The sequence below is a fragment of the Drosophila novamexicana genome, unplaced genomic scaffold, assembly GCF_003285875.2.
Source record: "Drosophila novamexicana strain 15010-1031.04,08,12 unplaced genomic scaffold, DnovRS2.1 tig00000739-arrow-arrow-pilon, whole genome shotgun sequence".
NCBI lineage: Eukaryota > Metazoa > Arthropoda > Insecta > Diptera > Drosophilidae > Drosophila > Drosophila novamexicana.
Window position 1 is genome coordinate 1,297,373 of NW_020824819.1, and position 26,097 is coordinate 1,323,469.

At 39.4% G+C, this 26,097-nt stretch overlaps 2 protein-coding genes across 2 annotated transcripts in view; one reads left to right on the plus strand and one right to left on the minus strand.

The window, feature by feature from the left end:
* The window catches only part of LOC115763358, a 105,098-nt gene that overhangs the window by 37,474 nt on the left and 41,527 nt on the right, over positions 1–26,097 (minus strand). The window contains exons 6-7 of the mRNA XM_030705883.1: positions 5,670–5,897; positions 4,617–4,756 (exon numbers count right to left, since the gene is read on the minus strand). Coding sequence (XP_030561743.1) covers positions 4,617–4,756; positions 5,670–5,897 — 368 coding nt within the window. The remainder of the gene's footprint in view (positions 1–4,616; positions 4,757–5,669; positions 5,898–26,097) is intronic.
* Positions 11,197–26,097, plus strand: part of LOC115763550 — a 28,457-nt gene continuing 13,556 nt past the window's right edge. Inside the window, exons 1-7 of the mRNA XM_030706168.1 lie at positions 11,197–11,260; positions 14,266–14,627; positions 15,140–15,312; positions 16,684–16,749; positions 19,031–19,171; positions 19,229–19,358; positions 23,544–23,680. Coding sequence (XP_030562028.1) covers positions 11,197–11,260; positions 14,266–14,627; positions 15,140–15,312; positions 16,684–16,749; positions 19,031–19,171; positions 19,229–19,358; positions 23,544–23,680 — 1,073 coding nt within the window. The remainder of the gene's footprint in view (positions 11,261–14,265; positions 14,628–15,139; positions 15,313–16,683; positions 16,750–19,030; positions 19,172–19,228; positions 19,359–23,543; positions 23,681–26,097) is intronic.

The following is a 26,097-nucleotide window of genomic DNA, read 5'->3' on the forward strand; positions in this document are numbered from 1 at the left end:
GTTTGATCAATACTCTGGTGCTGTCTAGCGCAACCCTTGCAGCTATTTTTAGGCACAAAGGGCGCCAATGAGTTGGAAACAAGCGCCAAACAAGCCAAACAGCGATGCGATAATGCCCCAATAACGTTATGAGACAGCCGCGGCAACGACTTTATGCAACTAATTGTGGCATTGTCGCCTGGCTGAGATGCGCCTGGCTCAGAGATGCGCCGCGCCGTTCGAGCATGAGCTCTGTCTACGCATTGTGGCAAATGGAACTAATGAAAATCGTGACCTCCATTCGGCACGTCTTTCATATGAGAGTGAATATGACACGTATGTACAGATACAGGGTGTTGCTGCGAGTTATATTCAAGGGAGGTATGCTCCTGGTAAAAATTTAAAAAATCAACACATTTTCTTTTTGTTTTGTTATCTTCATTTCATTCCAATCAGGCAGCACGTCATGTCTATTATGGTGCGAAATAAATTTTTAACTACAAGTTTAGCTAGTTTTTAATACATCGCCTATATCTGATCAGACATTCAAATATATTATTCATCCTTATACACATTTACAATTGCATTTAATTTCGAACAATTTCGGGGGTTTTCTACGGCACCCTATATCCCACATAAGAGAACACAGCGGATTCGGATACAAACAAAAAAAAAAAAAACAAAAACGAAAAACATTTTATTGCATTGTTCCAGACAACGTTGGCGATGTCAAGACATTTGCAGCAGAATTGGCGTTGTTGTAGCCTGGTTGGCCCCGAGTTGAGCCAATTTGTAAAATAACGAAATATGTATGTACTATATTTTACTTATATTGTGCTGGGGGTCAGGCAGTTTTGCTGCTTGGCTGCTGAAATTGAATTTCTGCTGTTAGCTTTGCAGTTTGACAAATTTTCAGCAAACAAGCCAAAAGTGACTACAGCTTGACACAGCTGAATGACAGATCGTTGTGTTCTTGAATGCGACTGGAGAGTTTTTATACCGATTGGTTGAGGAACAGCAGGGCACAAGCGGCATGCAGAAGATGGCGTTGATGGGTTTGTCGAAAAGCATTAGCTTTGACAAAAGTTTTCAAGTAACCGCTTGTATCATGTTAAGGGACAGCATTTACTTAAAGTTAATTAAAAAGTGTGCTAGTAAAAAAAACCACCAAAATTTGAGCTTAAAAAGGGAACATCTATGTGCTATAATGGTGCATTTCTTCCTCTCTTTCAAGATAAGTTAACAAAAGTTTAGTGCTATTTTGTCCGTCCTTAATTACTTTTCACATAAGGCCAGAATCTGTATATTTTGAATGAGTTGTTTTATTAGGATGTTTTTATTATAAATAATTTTATAAATTATTAATGTATGCTACCAAGAAGAAGCAAAACAAACTTTTGCTCACCCCCATCCCAGTTTCTGCTAAATTAAAGTGCCTGTTCATTTATTATTTGATTTATTGATTAACTCCACTGATGAAACTATGTAGCCTTAATAAATGAGAGTGGTAAATAGAAATTCCTCTTAGTATGTACTTACACAAAGTACATCATCCCCCTGAATGCTGTGAATTTCAGCACTTGAATGCAAATGACGCTGTATTTTTGTAAATTTCCTTATTTCGTTTGGACGCACGTGTCTATGAAATTAACAATAGGTTGTTATAAAAATAACTATCAATGGAAATAGGCTCCCAGATCAGCTTTAACTTTACCAGTAAATGTGGTACAGCAGATCGCATTCAGTTTGCTGCGATTTGCCAAGCGATTCAGATAAAGTTTGCTCGCCTTAACTGAAATATCAGTTTAAGGTTTTTGCTGTGAGTGCCAAAAGTGAATTCTAACAATGTTTGCTGGAGTTGAATTAATTTTCAGTTAATACCCGAAATTTAAGTGCCAAATATTTCAGTGAGCGTAATATAAATTTAATTACCAATCATTTTGTCTATACAAATTTAAATCTGATCACAAAAACCGCCAGCGGGAGCCAATCCAACAATCGATATTTTGCACCTGTGAGGTAATTCCTGTGTCATAAACTAAACGACCACATTGTATAAAATTGAATGAGAAATATTTGCTAACGCCATGGGCAGCCCTAAAACTAATAACAGAATAAACAGCGCTGTGACACCCAAACAGACACTTTCCACCACCAACCGTCTCGCAGAGGGACGCACACGTTGCGGGCTACACGATTAGAAACAGAATTAACGACCGCGTTTCGGCGTTTGCCATAGATTACTTGAGATACCTAAGTTGAACGCACATGTGCGAACATGTTTATAGGGGAAGGGGGACTCTGCAGGGGTCGGTTAGGATTCGTTAATCAAGGTGTTGGCCTTCACCATGTTGTGATAGCTCAGGGATGCGTTAGCGACGTGATTGGAAAGTAATTGCATTAATTAACTCGCATCTGATGCTGAGGCGGTGTCCTTGGCTAGTTTTGATTAAGCAGCTGCTTACCGGGTCAAAATCGGGTTGTTGCTAGTAGACTTAAGCGGCGCAAATCTAGGATTAAGAACATCTTAGTTGGTGCATTGTGTATCTTGAGGCTACGCAAAAAAGCATTCATTTTTAGTTGCGCTGATTTATAACTCATTTCCTGACGCATAGCCAAGGGGAGTAGGAGCAGTGCACTGCCCCTAAGCAAAGTGAAATCAAGCATTCAAAATTCACTTACTTCCGGTTATTTTAGTACGCAAAGTAAAGTCGGCCACTAACGAGAAGCTGAGGCAGTGGACGAGTAGCCGGCCACGCCTGGAGTGACCCAATGCTTAGTCGCTTGTGTAATGCGAAGTTAGTAAATGTCCAAATGAATGACTTCACTTGACTTTAGTTAAAATATTTACTCATATTTTGCACCCAGTCGACTAAGGAACATGTGTTTGTGGCTTTTGTACAGCTGTAATACTTTACACATCAATGCGTTCTCAGTTCCCCTTCGACGGTGGGGGAGGGAGGCGAACACATGTAATACTCTGAATTCCAAATACGACCATCAGAAGTTTGGGGCACATGCGTCAATCTATGAATAGAAACTCTGCCAATCAAAATTTACAAAGCTTTAGAAATTCCTTTTCACTGTGACATGCAGCGAAATTCTACAAACAAATATTTTGTCACGTTTAAAGGAGAAATGATTTCAGTTTGATAAACCCTTAATACAAAAATAAAGCTATGCAGGTATATAATCCCAACTAATAACTAATGTCTAACTTTGAAGAGTTAACTGTGTTGTTAGTTAAAATCAAATGTGTGTAGCATGGGAATGATATACATTCTGCAAGTCAATTTAGAAAACAGCTGTTCACATAAACTGGCGAACTTGTTATTTGAAGAATTAAACAAGATATTTGCTTAAACAGCATTGAAAGCAGACATTGGAATATGCATTAAGGCGCACTCATACGAATGTGTGATAGTAAATTGTAGAACTCGTTGCAGGTATTAAATGTTTGAAATATTAACTCAAACATATTGATTTTGAGAACGATTTCAAATGGGTAAATATTTAGTTATATTCATTTTTTAAAGGATACAACCTTGGGTACACTTAAATATGAATTCTCTTTGCAGATATAACCTTTAGCGGCACGCGAAACGACTCGCACCATGCTTCAATCCATTTGTTATTCCACCTGACGCGACCCTTGCGCCCTCCAAGTTGCTACCGATAAGTTTCGCAGTGCCTCTTATTGTGCACAAATTGTCAAGGCTGCATGGCCCCTCCGATGCGGCTGGGCCTAAGCCCCTAGAAACCTCTGACAGCCCCAATAGCAGTCGAGCAGTCGAGCAGTCGTCCAAGCAACAACCCCTCGTTAGTTACGGCCATATGCTTTTTATGTAATACACCAGAAGCAGAGGCTGGGACAGTGGTAGAAGGGGCAGCAGCACAAAGGTTATGCGAATTCCGGCCTGCACATGGGGCAGAGTTGGGTGTGCGCCATACAGATGTGTGCTGGGTGCCCATTCTAGGGTTTATGATCAATCATTCGCCTTGGCTGACTGCGGTTAGGCTGGTCCACCTCTCGCTGTGGCTCGACTAGCTAGCTGCTCGACGTCTCGTCTGACAAATCTTTATCTTTGCCCTGACTTATTTATCCTTTTTGGCCGTTTCATTTTTATTTTGCCAGGGCATTTTATGTCATGTTTATTGATGTGTAAAAGTCATAAAGTCAAATTGAACACTTGTGCTGGAAAATCAGCCGAAACCTCTGCCCCCGAATATTCCAGCCACCCTCAGCGTGGAATGCTATTACTGTCTTTTTTTTCATATACAGCAATCTATATTTTATTTCATTTTAACAAAATTGCAGACGAAAAACAGAGTAAGTGTGAATACCCTGTTAAAATAAAATAATAAAAAAATAAAAACCAGTTTCTTTTAGCGAACATCTGATTCATTTAATATTTATAAACACATTTTCTAAGCAAATAACTTGCTGATTCTCTGCTGCAGGGTATATTGCAGTCGATCAGTGCAATATATGCTCTCCAATCAATTGGAATATTCGAAGCGTAGTATTTGTTTTATATTTTTCTAATTCAATGGTCAACTGTAAGAGGCAGCTGCGACTACTTGACGCTTACCCCAAGTTCCAGCTCAGAGCCGGGCTAACTTAAGATTAAACTTACCTCGTTGCCTTGGAGGCGTTCACATTGGCGCCATCTTTGAACCATTGGAACTGCATGCGTGATGAGCCTTGGGCCGTGCAGGATATGATAAACTCGTTGTCCTCTCGCACAGCTGCCTGCGGTTGATTGACGCTCAGGTCCTGCAACGAAAATGATCCGCAGTTTCAGGCCACAATATTCACTAATTAGACGACCATGTGTAGAGCATGAATGAGAGGGGCGGTTGGAGAAGTTGTCCGGAAGTTCCGGTCCCTAGGCTCCTGTCAAGCGACGCAAATTCTGTGCCGTCGTTTGGGAGCACCCTGAGGTTTCCGGCTTGTCGGTTATGTTAATGCAACCTAATTGCAGGCAGTGGCAGGCTTGATGGCCACCTGATGAGGCCAATTGTTCATGTGCTTGCCGCAATTAATAAATAATTATTTTTGTTGTTGTAAGCCAAGTGGCAAGCGGCAAGCGGCAAGTGGCGAGTGCCGCATTGTTGACGTGTTTATGCGCACATTTATGCCCACTCATTTGTTGCTTTTATTGTTTTATTGCTAGTGTTTTTATTGTCCGTGTTGCTGCCACACGTGCGACAAGAGTAAATAAATTAATGTTTAATTTATAACGGAAATAAATGCGGATACACACATGTATGCATGTGGTAATGCCTGCAAATATTTTATAATACTTTATCTCTTGTCCGCTTTTACAGTCATATATGGTATTTATTAATAATAACGCCAGAGACCAGAAATCAATGTTGTGATGCTCGAGCTGATTGATTGGATCCATTTAACTGATGTCGAATATGTATTTCTGAATGTCAAATTGTAAATTTACTTATTTAATGCTTTTCGAAAGTTTAATTCCAAAAAATTGAATGCAGATAACCAGGACATACAAAAAAAAAATTTAATTCGGATCGAGTCCCAGAGAAACCTATAGATGAAGTCTTGTCTTGTAACTACAGTTAATGTGTCTATGAAGATTTATTCTTGACTATTCTTTGTCGATGATGGTGCAAATTGACTTTTGAAACTTATCAGAGGTACACCTTTCTTCCACACTTACCAGCATATTGAGGGGTGGATTCTCGTCGAAATGATGAAAATTCGAGACCAACGTAAAGTTTCCAATACGTCCACGTTCTACCATTCGGGTTATGGCCTCTCGAATGCGTTGGGAGTCGCCTTTGATGCCAAAGAAGTGAAATGTTATATCCAAGCGATCTGTGGTATTGGAAATTAACTCCAGATCGCTTATTTTGGTAATATTAAAGTTGCGCAAAACGCGTGTGAGCTGCAATAGATTGAATAGAAAACGGATTTTATCAAAGCTATGGATTGATGATTCTTAAAATACGCCGACCACTTAAGGGGTCATTAAATCAAATGGACAGCCTTTCGATTTCCAAGCACAAGGCATTGATTTTTATTACCCAACTAGCTTTGGTCCTTATCCAACTGGAGGCCAAAATCTTTGGGATTACCTTTCCCAGCCAGCTGCCAAGTTGCTTATCATTCGAAACGAATGATAATTTATTCCAGTAAATGGCACCATTGAGCATTGGGCACGCATAAAAAATACAATGTCAATGCTAAAGGTAAAAAGTTGCTACCCTACAATATGTTAACTTGGTAACAGATAGCCGTGAGAAAGCCGCAATCGCAGTAGCGTTTGACGCGTGTCGTGACACAAAAACGCACGATTTAACATGACATGTTCGTTCTCAGAAAATCGGGTTTCATACATGTTAATATTGGAGGCACCAACACAAAACCCTAACCAAAATAACAGATGCAGATATGCAAACATATTATGTATGTATGTAGGTAAGAAAGACTTATTTAAATTTATGATAATCGTATGGTAGGGTAACATTTACAAGCTTACAAAGCATGGGAACATACTTATAAATGTACGAAATATACGTACAAGTGTGCGTATAGACAAACATACATATCACATGCCTAAGTCTGTATCAATACATGACATACACACAGTCTTCCGCACATACAAAAATATATATACATGCATACATATGGTATATAGTCATTTGTCAAAGACCAACTCAAAAAGGAAACTTATAATCAAAGCATCTACATCTGTAAGCCCCAATAAAATTCATGAGAATCGCATAGTAAGGCATCATTTAAAAAAAAGGCAAAAGAAAAACCTCTGCGTTCAGCGGAGGATTTACGCAATCTGTGAATATCGGGAATCGAATCGAATTTAATCACGAGTCAAATGATATTGGAATTATTCAGATAACAAATTTGCAACCAACCATTGACCATCATTTTTGAAAATGTACAGGTTACAAAAAATAAATAAGGAGTGTCAGTCCACAATTTATACGTCACTCGTCGAAAATGCGCTTAAAGCTGACGAATTTCGTACAGCTTTGTTTCATACATTTTCTACATTTGCGTGTGTAATTTTCTAAGCCCCGACCTGGGGAGGTCTAACCATTGTAAAAGTTTCCTTGTAGGGTCTGGTGTGGATCACCAATCTGTCAATCAGTAAGGGCGAATAGTCTTATTTTTAGAGTATAGTTAGGTACTCTTGTACAGAGGAGGCCACTTAAAGTAGTTTCAGCTTTCCTTTCCTTTGGCTCTTTTCTTATCTGACCAACTTTAAGCTGAAAGTTTTTCTTTGGCCCGCAGAAATTGGCTATGAAATGCAATTTTGCTTTTGCCCAACGAAACTTTTCCATATTTTTTTTAGCTCTTGTTGCACCACCGTGTGTCATAATGTGGGACCAGTGTGATGGCAGTGTCTGCCTTATCCTTATTTAAATGATTATTCTTTATATTAAAGTCGTTTGCTCCTGTTGGTCGCCGGCCCCATTCGGAGGGTCATTGCTCTGGCCAAAAGTTTTTTAAAACTTTTGCAGTATTTGCCCGCCACCACGGACCACAACTGTCTACTTAAATATTAATATTATTGAGCTATATCCTCTTCATGGCGCAGGCTTCTAAAGTCAACGACTCTTTTTTCGAACTAACGGTGGAAAAAAGAAAAACTATCACAAATATTTGCGGCACAAGCATAGGATGAAAGTCCTTGTTGCACACGTTCGCTTCAAGCTGGTAACTGTCATTAGAAGTACTGTTAACTTGGCAAGTTAAGGCCAATTCGGCAACGCTTCATTTGCCACCAGAGCGGCATAAAGCGGACAGCCAAAAAGGAGAAGCCAAAGCGGACACAAATGCAGTTTGGGGCATTTTCGGTGAGCAAAATGTGAACATTTACCACACAAAGCAGGCCAACTACAAAACCACCTTAAAAATAAAGAGAAATGGTGCTTCAAGGGCCAAAAAAAGGAAATGCAAGAGATTCAACTTAAATACTTAAGTTTGAGGGCCTATACTGTGCGGTGTTCTACGCGAGATATTTGACAGCATACTTATTTTCTAGAAAGGGTTTAAGCTTTGAAAATACGCTTGTCTATTCATTTAGTCATTCTTTGTGCGTCGGGCATACCCTATTTCGAGTTAATACATAATTAATGTAAAATAATATTAAATTCGATCTTCATCAGTAAACGAGGGAGAGTAAGAAAAACAAACAGACGGGTTTCCTCTTGATAAGTTGTCACTTTGATAAAATACATTTAGATTTTTTCTGCCTGAGAAAAGAATATTTTTTTATTTCAAGCAATCTTGATCAGTTTTACTTCTTGCTCAAGGTTTTCAATGCTGGAATGTAACGTTCTCACATTAAACTACTTAAGCTGCAAAACAAACCAGCGCAAATGCAGTACTCGTCACACACACACACACGCACACAGACGTAACCAATTAGCTCTTTTAATTAACACAACATTAAAGCATTGCAAAATGTGGCAGTTGAAAAAATACGTAAGACCCGTGCAGGAAGAGGCAAACCATGAAATCAAAGCTGACAGCACAAGAAAACTTTTGGCCTTGGCAGGTTTTTCCGGGACATTTTAAGGCTTGCAGAGCCAGTGGGTGGGGGAGAGACGCCTAGCGGGAAAGTAAAGAAAACTTAAAACTATGCGAGACGTGGCGGCAATCATCCGCTTATTGGTAGTTATTACAATAGTTTTCTTTTTGTTCACGCCTTCGAGACGTGCCCGCCGGCCACGGAGGCACTTGAATGGTTCCGTACTTTGGCTTTATAATATTTACTATTATTTTAATTATTTTTTGTTTTTCTGCACTTTGTAATTATATTGCACAAGTGCGAGAGTAATGCAATTTTGTTGCTTTAATTAGAGCGCAGCTCTACGGGCTACTCGAAGAAATTAGCTCTGCTCGGGCTTCCATTGTTCGACAATGCAACATGCTGTGACACTGTAGTGTAAAGTAAAGCCCGGAATGGTTCCGGCCGCCCACTTCAGCGGACGCTGCAATGTCGTCGACGAGGTAAAACTTCACTCAGCTTATGTCAATATATAGTTAAGGAATTAATCAAAAAATGCATCAGAAAAAATAGACAGAAAACCCGAAAAAAAAACAGCAACAACAAAAATAAATATTTTCGGTTAAAATAAAAAAGAATTTTCCGTTGCAACTGTGCATTTTCGCCGTTGTTTTTTAATAAATATTCCATAAAATGAAAACTTGCAAGTGCTGAGTAAAAAATGTGCAACAGTCAATGTGCTGAAAAGTGGCGTCCAAAGTTTACAAGAGCCTGCCTGAAGGTGCGGGGGAGCGACGGCTTCGGCTTCGGCTTCAGCTTCAGCTTCGGCCTGTACGTTTGTTTGCGCCTGTTGGTAAAAATGTTTCAAGTTGAAGAATGGAAAAAAACGCTGATTGTTTGCTCAAAAGTTTTCACAACGGCTGGCGGACGGCTGGTCCAGCGAGGGACGCTATCTTTGGGGGACGGCTCTCAAATTAAAATGACAATCAGATTAAAGTACCTCTTGCTGTGTCATCATTCTGCACAACAGAGCCAATATTAACGTTAGATTTTGTTGCGTTAGCATTAAGCCTTTAATTTACATATAAGTTAGTTAGTTACATATATATTTATCGGGTGGCTCTGTTGGGCTTACTGCGGTGAATCAGTTGTACATGTAATAATTTGTTCAGGCTGCACTTTTAGTTTCGGCTGAAATCAAAATCATCTACGACACTTCATTTGACTTTATAGATATTCATCTTTAAATATGCCTGTAAATTCTGTTTTTCTGAATTTTCTGAATTTCAGTATTGTCCTATGCTTTGGCTTTTTCAGCAACACACCGTGTTAACTATATGTTTGCAAGTGCATTCGGCTGGCTTAAATGTTTCACCCTAGATTGAAGAACATTTTGCCCATGGTCTTTTGAGCGGCTGCCTTCATTCGTATCATTGTTATCTTAACTCTGTGCTAATGGCATTTTAATTTCCACATTCGAGCGTGGGGGAGCGGAAAATCTTGTAGGCGTCGCTTTCCGTGCTGTGGCAAAAGCTGCAAGCAGCTTGTGCGTAGCAGCAGGATATTTACTCAGTCAGCAACTGATAAAGGCAAATTACCAATGCCAAGTTAAATAATAAAGAAAAGAGTGAAGTGGCAACGGCACCAAATGCATATTTAAACGATGGCGGCTATTTTAATTAAGATGCTTTCCAGCTCAGCGCAGCTGCGAAGAAAAAATCAGCAATCTCGTCCTCAATTCGGGAGTCTGGCAACATTCGTAAAACAATACAGTCGAGAAGTACCAGAGAAAAGTGAGACATCTGATGCCAACTTCTTTTTGGTTCTTCCAACTGAGAAATATTCTTTTGGCTGCAAACTTGCTACCTACTAATAGGGCTTAACTGCTCAAAAGTTAACAGTTTAGAGCTGGCAATGGGGGAAACTTTGTCGAGGGTCCTTTAATTAGTGTAGTTAACTTTCGTTATCAATGATGCTAGTCAATGATGCTGTCTTTCTCATCAATGATGCTAGTTGGTTATCAACTTTGATCACAGAAGTTTTTTTAATGGCATTAAAATACGATTTTAAGCCAAATAAATGTCTGAGTACAAGCTCAATATATCTTTAATTGATTAATGAAAAAATAATAGTTACTTTCGGGTTTCTATTTTAACATTATTCATGACAGATGTGATATGCTTTCTGTTGCAAGCATTTAAACGGATCAAAGTGTTAACAAGCAAATAAATATATAGGGGCAATTTTGTGTGATCATCTAAAATCATTCGAGTTCTCGAACCGCTTTAACTCTGAATGTGTCGATCCAGCTCATTTCTGGTTAGTTTAGCCTGTTTTTTTTTTTTAACTTTCCAATAATGTAGAATACTCCCACAAACTAAATGATCCGCCCTCGGTAGCTAAAACGTCGAGGAATGCATTTTGGCTGTGAAGATTCTTGGGAGTAGCAGCTTTGCCAAGTTTTTGTGTTGTCTCAGTGTAGGCGCGGTATATATTTTGGCCCACCAACAGGATGTTTTTATGTTAATGTACTCGAGCCAGCCATTATTCTGCTCTTGCTCCCTTTACTTTCCCCTCTCCAGCTGCTTTAAAGCACACAATTTGTAAACTAAAATGGCCACTTGTCTGCCTTTTGCCATTCACAGTTGCGTCGGTGGCCACACCTTGAGCCAGGAGCAGCAGGCGGACCAGGAGGCGTATCGTCTACAAAATGCCAGGCGTTGTCTTCCTAATCGTTGTGCCGACAGCGAATTTTGAACGGGAGTTGATTTACGGTAAGTAGGCAAAGCACAAGAAATTGAATATGCGCTGAGAGCTAATTAAATAGGAAAGTTACAAATTTGCAGCTCTGCTCACTTGCAGCACAATATTGTGGCATGCCTTCTGGTGGCCCCCTCCATATCCATCGACATCCGCAACCACTTTCACATCCAACAGCGGCTGCATGCGGTGGTGCTTAGGCGCGTAATTATGTTGTTTAGTGGCGTTATTAATTATTTTATGACATCGTTAGAGTGTAAAACTGCTCTCGGCGCCTAAAAGCATGCTCCGAATGTTGCCCACAACAGACCTCTACACACCACACCCACGCACACATGCGAGCTATATCCTCTTTTTTTGATACTCTGTTTGTCCGCTTAAAGAGGCTTCAACAACCAACAGTTTGCTGTCTAAATATTGAATATTAAATTTTAATTAGCCAGACCGAGTGGGGTTAAGTGTAAGCATGTGAAATGGATGCGGCAAATGGGGCTGGTTGTGTTATGTTTATTTACTCGCAAGCTGGATGTGTAAACATCAAGTTGCCAGGGATGTGGGAAGTTAAAGTTTAGTTAGAGAAGGTGAGGAGGTGAGTTAACAATTTGTTGCTTTATTGCAATGCAGCACAACTTATTTTGAGTTTCATTTAATTTAAATGAAACACACGAGACGCTTTGTAGATAAAACTTTCTTTATAAGAACATTCTTTGAATATTATATTCAGCTATTAAATAGGTTTTTATAAAGAAACTTCAAAAATCATCATGAAATGTATTTTAATGAATTTATAAATGGCCAAAGGCCTTCATTGTTATTATGTATTTAAATAGAAAAAGTTATGAATTTAACATTTTTGGCTATCAAGTGTTCTAAGTTTCAAACGATAAATATTGCAGAAGACGTATATAGTGATAGGTTCATGAAATATCATCATATTTTATTCAATTTAAACTAAATGTTAAATTAATTTAACATTTTTCGTATTGTTGCTCTGAAAAGCAAGCGAAATACCAGCAAACAGAGATTATTTTTTGCCACAACATCATCTGTCATTGGGACACTTAGGTTTTAATTTATCATAATCAAAGACAAAAATGCCTACAATAAAAACCTATCAAAAACCATAATTTATGAAACGGAAAACAAGAAAAAGAAATGAAAAAAAAAATATGTCAACTTATCAGGTTCGATTTGGCAATGAGTGAAGCACTGGTTGGGCCCGCTTCCATTATTAATCAAATATTTATTTAAATACATCCATATAAAACAAGACCAAGGCAAAAGCGATCAAAAGGCATCATCATTAATTTTGCCTGTCACCATGGAGAGGTCCTAGCTGATAATGACAATGGAGCTTATGAGTATCGGAGCCCAGGAAGGGGCCGGCGGAAGCTGCGGCAGGGCGTGAACAAAGTTTCTCGTAGTCAAAGTCAAAGTTAAATAAATGATTTTTTCTAATGCAAAAATAGGCAATAAACATGCGTTGGCAGCAGCTCAAAAAGTGCGAAAGCAACTTTCAGGCAAACCAAAGAGAAGAAGCATTGGCAACAAAAATATATGTATAGAAGAACTTGACATGTACATACTTGTGTCAAGTCATTGAGAAGCCGGCAGAGGTGTCAGACATAAATCACAGGGCTCAATGCCATGCCAAAGCGTTCCTAGAAATTTGCAGTCTTCACGTGAAGAGAGAGAAATTGAGAAAGTAGGAAGCAGAGTCAGGCTTTGGACTTATTTTGGCCCACTTGTCCCACATAGTTACTTGTGGGACAAGTGGCCAAAAGTGAAACAAAGACATGGCGGCTCATAGCAAAATTTAATGCTCTGCCCTGACCTAAGCTCATTAAAGCTTTATTTTGGCATTTGTCAATGCTCGGGGATTTATATAACATTTCGATGTCTGTCTCTCCCTCTCGCTGTCTCTTGTGTGTGTTGGCCTAATAAATTGTGATTCTTTGTAAGGTTTTTATGTAGGCTTTGATTTGATTTTTGCCTGCCATTTTATTTATTTAGCTCAAGTGCAGCTTTGGTCCTCATACCCTTTTGTGGGCCTCTGTTAATTGCTGCCCAGAAAAAGCGTGCGCAAATATTAAATAATTCAACTATTAAATTGTATTTGGCCCGCATCGAGAAATTGTGCTGCCAACTGTTGCATAAATTATATAATTAACAATTGCCATTTGTTAACCTAAGCCATCAATTTAATTATTGCAATTTACAGCTATTTGAGCTCTGTGGTCAATTGCTATTTAAATAAAGCGAAAAATTTTGTTGGTTTTGGCCAACCGACCAGAAAGCAAATATTTAGAAAATGCGTTACTTTACGTCGCATCAAATCTCGCTAATTAGAAAAAAATCGTCCAAATCGTCCTGCCGAGGAAAACTTATATACCTGCTAAATCTAGCAAGATTTTGAAGTCCGCTGAATTAAAAACCAAATCAACAATTTTGCCCAGTTGAGCTGAATAATATTTAGCTTGAAGCGGGAAAATAAGCCTTAGCAATAGTTGTCGGTTTGAAGACAGTCGAACTTAAATTAAAGACCCCCCACAAAAAATTTTTGAAGCGCAATTTTTGTCGAGTATGAAAGACGATTGAATGAATGGCAACAGTTGTCCGCCAATTTACCACGGTCACGGGTGGAACTCCCAAGTCCCTAAAACACATATTTTTTAATTTATTATATGGGGACTTGACAAATAAGTTTAAAGGTAATCGGACAAGACTTAAAACTCGTCGATGGGTGGATTATCCGAAAAATGAGAAACACATCTTGAATTAATTTGTACAAATATCGGTTAAAACGAGTTTGAAGCCGATCGGTAAGCGGCTTTTCGCCATTTGCGGGTGGAATTTCTTGAACAGACGTCTTCATCATATAAGGTAACTTCAATGCAATTTGCGGCTTCTTACCGCTTACGGTGCGGGCAACGAGTTGATCACCAATCAGTCAGTCAGGACAAACAGTGTTACATATAGAGACTCCCATTACTTCTTTCACCTTTTCATTTACTTATAGGCCCTTCAAATAATGTTATAACTGAGCCGCAGTCTGGCGACCTAGGTGGCCACTGCCGTCATCCTATGGCCGGCACGGGCAGTGGTAATAATAATCTGAACATCAATCTTCCGGAAAATAACAACGCAATACTACGACTCGAAGTTGAATTACGTGACAAGAATGTGCCCAAGTATCGACGCGGCGGTGTGGGCGGTGCTGGGCGTGGTGCCGGTCCAGGACGTGGCGCTGCAGCGGCAGCTGCGAAGCGGGCCATCCCAGGAGGAGCAGGGGCGCCAGCTCTTACCGGAACTGATAGTGGAGCGTGTGGTCCGAGGGCTGTGCCACTGGACAGACGTAATTTAGTGGTGCCGCTTGAAAAGGTGAGTCCATTGGGCAGTTACCCCACTTCCCCCTGGCCCAAGACTGGGCTAACGTAACACTTAAAGTTGACTTTCGTGCGGTATAGCGACGTGGACAAGGGTACTCAATGACTGTTCTGTTGTGCTCGGTGGATGCACTTAACTGGACGGAACGTGACTGAAGCACTGTGCAAAGTTAAGAGGGGTTTAACAATGTAAAAATGCCAAATTGTCTTGGCTGTGTGTGGTTGGTCAAAGCTCGACCTAAGCGCAGATTTTGATGAATGAGGGTCAGCAGACAGCAGCGCTAGGCGACAACCGGGTCCGAGTCCGAGTCGGATAATCATCAAGATGAAGATGCGCGACCAGAGATTGATGGATGCAGCGTTAAAGTCGGCATTAAGCCACAGACGGGGAGTGGGATCGGGACTAAGTCTCGGCTTGATGGCAATCCAATTAGATCCATAGCCAAAGTCTGTGCATTCGTTTATTGAGCCCCGGCTGAGGTTCTTGTTGTTGCTTTCCGTTGCCAGGTACTTGAGGAGTTACTTGTCAAGCTTGAAATTGAGCACGTTACTTGGACAACAAGCAAAAAAGGTTATTTCCATCACGTCGTTTTCCCGCTGCAAGCCGGCGAATCCTGCGAGACAACACTCCACTGTCTAACGGAGCTGGGCATTGGCACTAAATTGAATTCCAGTGTCAGGTAAGTTGAGACATTGAAAGGCACCGCCAAACGGCAAACGTGCCGGGCAAGTCAACAAGTCCACGCAACAGCTGCTCAGATTCCCACCCCAGCTCCTGCTTCGACTTCATCCGCCCGGTTAGTTTTTAATAAAAAATGCAGCTTAAGCTCACCATCAAGCTCCAGGCCCAGCCACCGGGTCATGCAGTTGTTAGGGTCTTAAGAGCTTGCCAACAACCGGTGGGTGGCAGCGGGTAAGTCCATATTTTGATTGCCTCTAGGCGAAAATTGCTAGAACGCGCAGCTAGAGATGTAGCTGACGGTTTGGCTGCAATGGGTGTGGCTCATATCGATTCGCCACGCAACAGCTGGACAGACCAGGACCGAAAATTGAATGCTTTCATCAGGGATAAGTGCAAGGGCAAGCATTGTTTCAGCATAAGCTAGACGATGATAAAAAAAGTCGTAATGCCAGCGAAATGCAAATATAATTAGGTTATCAAAAACTTGGCCTGGGAAGTCGAAATATCTTAAGGTATTCCTTTAGTTCATCACCGTCTGCTATCTCTTTTTCTTTGTTATTAGAAAGCATTTATGAATATATTTATTCTGGAACTGGAGGGAGAATATTTTCTTATATGTCGCTCAAATTTAAAAAGGTTCCCATCTAGAGGATATTGGAACAATCAAAGCTTTAAGTTCCTTTCCATGATTCGAAACCCAAGTCTAGAGAATTGAGCTAATTAAAAGTAGCAGTGGACTATATTATGTGCCAAATAAATTTCGGACAGGAAATTCGTCTTCTCACTGCTGGAGGACAGTTTCTTGGGATTAAATTAAACAACAGGACTGCCTGGAATTAAGCAAAAACAATGGACTGTCTTAAGTAGCCCTACGAAACAAATGAAAGGTGAACTGACAAGGACCAAGATATGCCTGGCGAGTAAGCAGGCAGCAGTGCCTTGTGAGGCAAGCAGGTGTGATAATCATTTAATGGCATTAAGCAGGTGCATTAAAATGCTGCCAAAGGTGTGGCCAGCAAAGACAAAGCAGAGGATAAGGGGCGCCCAGCTGAAGTGCATCTGTTTACCTTGAAATGAGTGGCAGCTCTATGGGGGGCGGGCAGTTTCGATGAGAAAAGTGATATTTAAGCTGTTTAATGTGCACAGAATGCAATTAAGTTTTGCCCTGCGAGTTCTTCGGAGCAGCTGTAGGGATTAAGCAGCAGCAGCAAGCGCTTCTGAGCTGTCAGATTGCTATATGCCAGGAGCAGTCGTGCAAGTCAACTAAGTGCACAATGCCACAGACTTGCTTTTCCCACAGTTAAAATATTTCCATATTCAAATGCACATACGGCAGCTCTTCAATCTCTTCTCTTGGTTTGTTTTACAGCGTCCTACCTTGCAGCGTGAGCTATGATGCCATCACAGATGCGTCCAACATGCGCGATGATTACAGGTACGTATGAGCACAAGTGCGAATAAGTAAAAGTATGAGTATGAGTATGAGTATGAGTATGAGTATGAGTATGAGTATGAGTATGAGTATGAGTATGAGTATGAGTATGAGTATGAGTATGAGTATGAGTATGAGTATGAGTATGAGTATGAGTATGAGTATGAGTATGAGTATGAGTATGAGTATGAGTATGAGTATGAGTATGAGTATGAGTATGAGTATGAGTATGAGTATGAGTATGAGTATGAGTATGAGTATGAGTATGAGTATGAGTATGAGTATGAGTATGAGTATGAGTATGAGTATGAGTATGAGTATGAGTATGAGTATGAGTATGAGTATGAATATGAATATGAATATGAATATGAATATGAATATGAATATGAATATGAATATGAATATGAATATGAATATGAATATGAATATGAATATGAATATAAGTATGAGTATGCGTATAAGTATAAGTATGAGTATGAGTATGAGTATGAGTATGAGTATGAGTATGACTATGACTATGACTATGACTATGAGTATGAGTATGAGTATGAGTATGAGTATGAGTATGAGTATGAGTATGAGTATGAGTATGAGTATGAGTATGAGTATGAGTATGAGTATGAGTATGAGTATGAGTATGAGTATGAGTATGAGTATGAGTATGAGTATGAGTATGAGTATGAGTATGAGTATGAGTATGAGTATGAGTATGAGTATGAGTATGAGTATGAGTATGAGTATGAGTATGAGTATGAGTATGAGTATGAGTATGAGTATGAGTATGAGTATGAGTATGAGTATGAGTATGAGTATGAGTATGAGTATGAGTATGAGTATAAACATGAGAACGATTCTCTTACTAACAAGAGAAGTATGCTTGTGGGTGTTAGCAGCTAGTTTAGCTTTAATTACGCACCTTTGTCAGGAAAAGATACGTGTGGTTAGCTTTGCTTTTGAACTGACGGCTGCTTTGTCAAAAACTAATTTGAGCATCTTTCTTTGTACGCGTCTTTCAAAGGCGTCTGTCATTTCATTAACTTTCACTTGCTTTCTTTCGCTTTCAGTGCCATTATTTTTCTATAGCTGCTGGCAATGTGACAAGTAGGTTACTGACTTCCCTTTTTTGCACTTGCATTGTTTGCATCGTTTATCCACTGGGCCTGCTCTCTCATAGATATGCCACATGCACTATGGAGCCACTGTGGTTGGCCTGTGTCCAAGTTTATTGCAGCTTTAGTCGAATCTACGTGCATTGTTCTGGGCTTTGTCTCGTTTCGTGCAAAAAGTGAAAATGATGACATTTACATATGAAAGCCAGCGGCTGGAGACATTAACCCTATCAAGGGTTAAATGCATTTGCCTAGTGCACATAATTTATGACTTTCGTCCGTTTTCAAGCTATTCGGAATGTGGGCGTTTTGAGCTCTCTCTCTCTCTCTCTCTCTCTCTCTCTCTGTTCTTTTTTGATCTGTCTCTATGTGTGTTCTATACTTTTGCAGGTAATTGGGATTTCCAATAGGTAAATAGAGTGACGTGTTTATAAGATAAACAATTAATTGAGGTTAGGTTAAAGATTTAAGGACAAGTTGGCTCTTTGCAGAAAAATCAATTTTGGAGTAGTTGAGATGTAAATTGCGATAAAATAATTTTGTTGTCCTTTTTTATCCATGGGAAACTATTTAAAATAACTATTCATTGTACGTAAAAGCCGAAAGTATTAAGTTGTTGGGAGTGCTATGATATTTGTTCCTATGATATTCACTCCTAAAATAAGAAGAAAAGAATATCTAAATAAATGAAACTCACGTCAATATATCAAGAAGGTCTGGCTCTGACACGTGTACTGACTGCAATAGACAGACAAATCTTTGCAAAGTTTGATGAAGATAAGCTAAAACTGATAGACTAAGTAGTTGGTAGCAAAATATATTTAGTTACATAGTTATATTCAGCTGTTGATACCGATAAAAGGATAAAAAAACCGTTTAATTATAAAATCGTTTTAAAGTTAAGAAAATATTCAGCATTAAAAAACGAATTTGATAGAATGAGAAGGCAGCCTTTAGAAATTGATAAATCGACCGAGTGCAGAAACTCTCTTCTGTAAAGAATCTTTACAAATGCGAACTTTACAAAAATCTAACCAATTACATATAGATAAGAGAAAAATTCTTAAAATAATGTGGCAATTAGACGGCTGCTCACGTCTTCGTATGTTCCCACATTAACCACTTTATTTCGCATTACATTTTAAGATGGTGTTTATTTATTTTATCCCTTGCAGCGAGGATGCCGAGGAAACCTCCAAGTGGAACAACTTTGTGGAATCAATTAAATCGAAACTAACAGTAAAGCAGGTGGTGGACGGTGTGCGAGCTGGTGGTTCCTTATCCTTTGACTACCTGCTGCTAATTGTTACCGCCGAGTGAGTACAGTTCGCGATGGTTTTCATTTCTCTGTGGACTCCATGGGTGTCTTGCAGCTCTCTGGCCGCTCTGGGCCTTGTCGAGAATAATTCACCGAATATTGTTGCGGCCATGTTGGTCTCGCCGCTTATGGGTCCCGTTATGTCGATTACATTTGGCGCAATTATCTCGGACAGGGAGCTAATGGTAAGTGGTGCAGCAGCTGCTGCAGTTGCTATTGCTGATATTGCTGCTGTGTATGCGGTTAGCCAAACCCATTTCGACTTGCTTTTGTGCTGTGCACTTGTATGTGGGTGTCTCTCTCTCTCTCTCTGTGTGTGTGTGTGTCGTGTGTGTTTGTGTTTGCCGGGCAACAAATTGTGCAGCGCTCCAGTAGCGTTGCCGACAAAACATTGCAATGGACCGCATAAAAAAATAGCTCGAGTCAAAAATTGAATGCAGTCGCGGCCCGACAATCCATTGGCAGCACACTTTTGCGCTTTGTGGAGTGATTTATGTATGAGAAAGTGACAGATGAAAATAATAAAACCCATTCGCCGAAAATTGTTGTGCCAGTCGTTGGCAGTTCGTTTGCCCTCTGCCATACTATGAAAATTCCTATGGAAATGAAAAGCTCGACGCCCCCAAAGGCCACTCCCGCTGCAGCAGTCAAACGCACAGCTCTGACGACCGTATTTTGTGCGAATTTGTTACACATTTTCAACACTTTTGTGGTAACACTCGGAGAGCCGTTGAGTTCTTTATTGACAGTTTGATGATGTGTGTATAAATGGGCTTTTTCGACTTTGATAAAAAATATGTTTTTCCATGGGCTTAACTAATGCATGCACAGTTTTCCTTTGAAGCCTATATGTATACAACTGCAGTGCTGGAGGCCAATTCATAAGTATGTTTTTCTACTTAACTGAATTGGCAATTTTCCTGTCGTTTTGGAAAGGAAAACAAAATACTTTTTCATTTAAGTCATATATTTTTATAACCTTTATTAATACTGAGAGTATTCAAGTAAAACTGGATAAAAAACAGTTAATGAGGAAAAAATTCAAAGATAAGCTGCTGGTAAAAACTGTTGGCAAATGTTGATATTTTATGTTTAAGTATTCAAATTTATCTGGTCAAAATAATTATGTATTTTTAATCGGAGCAAAGTACAAACATTTTAACATTTGGTTCTAAGGAATATCTATAATCTACTCCTACAGAATTTTATAAGAACACAAAAGCTAATGCTCAGAAAAAGCTTAGTCGATATAATAGGTGCTTGAATGTTATTTGAGTCACTTTAAAATAATTCTGACTAAAATACCAACTTAATATTCCACTAACTATAACTTCAAATATTATATATTTTATGTGTGTATCTTAAAGATTATAAATATTTATATGCTTAGCCGAAACTTATATGTTGCCTCAATCAACTTGAAAATTAATTTACTTGCGAAGAAGATGGTTTCTATTCATGACTCAATTAATCTTAAAGTAGGCCTTTATAATTTTTCCTTGTTTTAATCCTTATTTCTGACTTTTCTACATGGTTTCACATACGCACATCCGCTTCCCCTCTTGAATGCCCATTCAAAACGGGCTAAATTTAAGCCTTCAGGTATGTTAATGTTTTATCTCAACTGCATCACCCTTGCTGGTGTAAGACGACGCTGTGCTCTAAATTCTCAGAGATTCTCAACACTTTATATTTGAATGCAAAAGTTGAAAATGTTGCTATTTATATAACTTCACTTCTGTTTGCGGTCTATAAATAAAAGCGGTCCACGAGTTCATCATCCTCATCTGCCGTCCACTCGACCAAAAACCCAACAAGAAGCGTCGGCAAACAAACTTAAGCTACTTAAATTAAAAGAAAGAACCACTCAACGAATTATCCAAACTCGAAGCAAATAAAACTTGACGTCAACTGCAGCAGTTGCTTCCACTGTTGCCCCCTGCCCGCTGCCCGCTTTCGGCTCTGTCTATGTTTCTGTTTCTGTTCCCGTCGCTATCAAGAGTACCATAAATGTCAACAGCAGCCAGGACAACAGTCGAATTCTATGGCACTGATAAGAATTTAGATTTGTCTGCTGAAGTACTTCAAAACTGAGCTGCGCTTCATAAATTTCGCAGGTGTGCTTTATGATAAACACATTCACGTCGTGTAAGACATCATAATTGTAAAAAGAAAGTAAACAGAAGCTGCCAAAAAAAAAAAAAAAAACAAAGGGAGATTCCACAAGAATCTGCGGCAAACATTTTTGCAACCGCTTTTAATGAGTGCGAGTCAGGTCCATATGGGCCCGCCCTGGGACCAGTTCGGTGTCTGCTGACACAATTTTCCAGACGAGACACACACACATACCCGCACTCACACACTGAGAGCACACGTGTTTCTCTAAGCACATGTCTTGGGTGACGTCGTGTACTTCAATTAAATTTTAATTTAAATGAATATACGACTGTATTTTGTCGCTTTTTTTTGGTTTGAAGTAGCTCCAGTTGTAGCATCTATGCCACAGTAGGGTGTCTAAGAGTTAAATACCTTCAAATACCTTAACCATGCCACTGTTTACCAGCTCTTGCAGCTTGGGTATTCTATACAAGAACTTATTTTTGGACCGATTATTGTGGTCCGATCCGGCTGGTTCCGACAAGTGTGCTGCGATATTTTTAAATCTGAAAAATTAGTTCGTATAGAAACAGATAGACAGATAATATATACTTAAAGGGGTCGGAGATGTCTCCTGCTATATTTTCACATTTCATGAACAAATTATTAGACACTCTACAAGGGTATAAAAACACTAGAGAGAGAGAGAGAGAGAGAGAGGGCTTTTGTGACGAGCGAGATAGCAATATTAGTTTGGCAAATATTTGGCAAAGTCATTTTGTAAATATTGTGAAAAGCATTTAAAACCCTTCACACAAAAATGTCAATTACTCAGCCCAGTGCCGACATCAGCAGGCACATAAAAATTGAGAGCTATGAGTTAAATGTGAAAAAAAAAATATAACAACATAAATAATATAAGCACAAAAAATACAAAATAATCATAAAGTTGCAAAATGAAAACTAAATGCTTCGTCTATATGCATATATGTATATGGCAGCATCTGTCAAAAGTCGTTAAATGTTATTGAAATGCACTTTTTGTGCAGCTGCGGGCAACACAAACACACACTTGGACTTTTGGAAAATGTTGCGTATGCGTTGAATGTGAGCTATAAAATATTTGCAGCCCATTTAAAGTTGATGCAATTGGTTTACACATTACTCATACGCCCAGTGAGCTGCCCTCTTGTTTGCATTTCCCGTACCTGCCTGCATGTGAAAAGCAAAGGAACAAGCCAAAAACAAAACAGACACAAACTTGGAAGTTATCTTTTCACTTAACTTTAATGCCAGTTGGCAAATTGTTGTGGTAGACTCTTTAAACTGCATTTACTTTCTTCAATTTGAAGTTTTCAGCTCTAAAAATTTAAGCAGTTGTCAGCTTGCTGGGGACAATTTCTTTGTATTCGTTGCGCTTCAATTTAGGGTTGAGGTTGGACCCTAAGACGACGAGAACGACAACGACAACGACGACGACGGCGACGGCGAGGACATCAGCTGGTTGACATTAGAACATTTTCCTTTTGTGTGCAGCTGCCAAAAGCAGTTTATGCTGCGTGGCTGCAAATTTGGGTTAACATGTCACGCACCCACTCGCTTCTCGCTCGCGCCCCTCCCCTTGCCGCATCGCGTTTGACAACTATGCTGCAGCTACGCTGCAAAGTATGCTACATTATCGCTTAAAGTGTCGCTGACTGGCGTCAGTTGGCATTCAACATGCAAACCGCCAGCTCTTCCATTCCATATATCTATCCCTGTCAGTGTTTCTTGCTGTCCGTCTTGCTTACAGCAAGTTGCAGCGAAATAAAAAATTGTATATACATATATTTTTAATCTAAAGCCAAAGCAGAGACGAAATGCCTTGTAGGATATTATTATTTTCTCAGGAACTATTTACCGCATAGACTGAGACAGTTCCGGCCCCATGAAGTATGGGCTATATTCCAATGCTTAATGTAAGTCTCTCAGTTTTAAAGCAGGTATTACATTTACATTATATATCGAAGTTGGCCAGATCGGACCGCTATATCACATAGCTACTGGAATGCTAGGTCCCAAAACCTCTTTTTTCATAAAATATCTATTAAGCAACATATCCCAGGCTTATGTAAGTGTATTATTTTTGTTTGGTGCTTTAGCTAAATAACTAACTTCACTAACTCCCTCACATGTCTACGAAGTTAATAATTTTGTTTATCCTTAAGGTATACTTACGAATGGCAGATATCAATATTATGTTAAATCCGGTTTTTTTTGTCAATACTTCGCAGCGCGTGGGCTTTCTGAGCTTGGCCTTGGGCATGTTGATCTCCTGTGTTTTTGGATTCTGTTTTGGTCTAATTCTCGGCACCACCGAAATGCCGTGGGGTCAAAACGCAGATTGGCCTACTGAGGAGATGCGTGGCAGGTAAGGAAAGTCGAATACAATTAATGTTAATCAGCCCAACAATTGCGACAGATTTGTGAAAATTTGTCACGTCTTGTGCTATGTTTGGAATAAGAGCCGAGCAAATAACCATGTCAAGTAAATTAGTTGGGTCCACAGAAGCATTTTTAATCTTTCAGTTGATTGCCATTATTACCAACAAATGCTCATGTGCTTGGGATATTTTTGTCTTCGTCTTTGGGGATTTGCATTACTCTTTGAACTCAAGAGTACATATGTAAGTCGATCAAAGGGAAAACTGAGATGCTCTTTAGGAGAGCATTGTGTTGAATGTGTTGATTGAAGGCTGCGTTAAAATGCCAGCGGATGTTGCCCTTTTAAAATTAATTGAGTTCTGCTTGACAGGTGGCATATTTTGTTATGGAGTCAAATTGTAGAATGACGATTCTCGTGTCTTAAGAAAAGTTAGAAAATGATGGGTGAGAAGATGCGTTGCCTAGCGACCATGTCATTAGGAAATCTGAACAATGCGTTTCCGGGGTTTAATTTCAGGCGTTGAAATTTCATTGACGCATGTAATAGAAGCCCAAAGAGTTGGCCTGACTGTTTATAAATACATTGGAATATTATTTGACATTGAAAGAGTAATGAATAAATTCTTAAACAAAATAATCCTATTTTTAAACTTAAAAATGATGAACTGATATTTTGAAACAAATTCGCTTTTAATTCAGGCAATTAAAGAAGGAATTAGAAGTTTTGTTTATTTTTTAAGCGGAGCGGAGCCTTGAACGGCTTTGATTTTGAGACAATGGAAATCCATTAAGTATGCTAATTACGCGTCGGCTCAGCAAATGCCAAAGTTGGCTGCAACTTTAAGTCAGTGTCGGGAATCTATGAGCGAAAACCTAATAAATTACTTGCAAATAATTCAACTAATCTGATCCGCTCGACCGAAATGTGAGGCGTGCGCTCATTAGGCAAACACTCCCTAGGTTACCCGCACCCTTCAAACTCAACTTCCTTGTTCAGATACTCAGGCAGATACTATAGACCATAGACGCTTGGCAAGTATATGAACGCACATTTATTATAGCATCGTTTTTTGCCAGCTTGCCAGACGATACAAAGCGCAAATCTTGAAGCTGCCACGCGCCGACTGCGTAAATCTTTTGTGCCAGTGGGCCAAATAGGCTTAGGCCCTAAATAGACACGCCCGCAGCCACACCGCACCGAATTGCAGCGCACCACATCACACCACACCACATCGCACCACACCGCGCAGCGGCAACAACAATAAATTAAGCTCAGACGCACTTCCCCGGCAGCTGTGCGTAATGAATGTGTGTCGGCAATTGTGTTAATTGCGCAAAATAAATTGTTAAAATAATAATACAAAAGGACAGACTCTCGGCGCGTCATAGAGATAGAGACACAAGGACTTGGCTGCCAAATCTGACAGCTAAGTGTGCACGAGTTGAGTTCTGTATGCGAACATGGCCAGCAGACAATGGCCAATGCACAAATACAAACACAAATCATCACAATAATAATAAACAAAAGAAAGGCGCTGGCATTGGACCTGATTGCGTGATTGCCTCAACCTGAATACATACGCTGGAAACCCCACATTTCTCATCCTGTGCATGCGTTTCCGATGGCCAGTATTCTCTAGCCCGAACAGCTTCGATCGGTGCCTTTGGGGGCACCTAATTGTGGCACGTTGCGCGTGAAAATAGCTTTGTCACTGCCCACAGAATTAGGGTAATTTGTTTGGCAAATCAGCAACTGGCGACTCTGTACCAGAAATTTCAGGAAATTTAGTATTATTAGATAGCATTTTTTTGTATTTTATGTACTTCAGCTCTTGTTTTGGTTGGCTTTTTATACCCTGAGCTCATCACCCAAAATAGGTAAAAAGGGTATAATGGTTTGGTGAAAATGTGTGTAACATACAGAATAAAGCATCTCAGTCACCATAAATAATCGAGTCAATCTGGCCATGTGTGTTCATCTACTGTACGTATGCTCTAACGCATCGATTTTATAAATGATAGAGCCTTGAAATTTTAATAATGCCCGCGCTGTTTGAGTTAGTTGCAAATAATCGATAGTTCTTCTTGTTTCTAATGAATTTTTAAACTTTAATATATACCCTTCTCGTCCAACACTAATATTTATCGAAAATATACAAAAGTATTTCAGATTCATTCCATTATATTACATTTTCCCACAATGTATGAAATATGCTACAAATTTAAACATTTAATCCAGCATAAATTAATGGAACGTGAAAAATAAATTATTATTGTGTGATTAACAAAAACATGACAAGCAAGCTGAAGCATTTTTCATCTAAAGAAGAGTTTTATTTTTTATTTTTTTTTTATTAGATATTTTATTTGTTAACTAGCTTTTGAGGTCGCTGTTGCCTTATG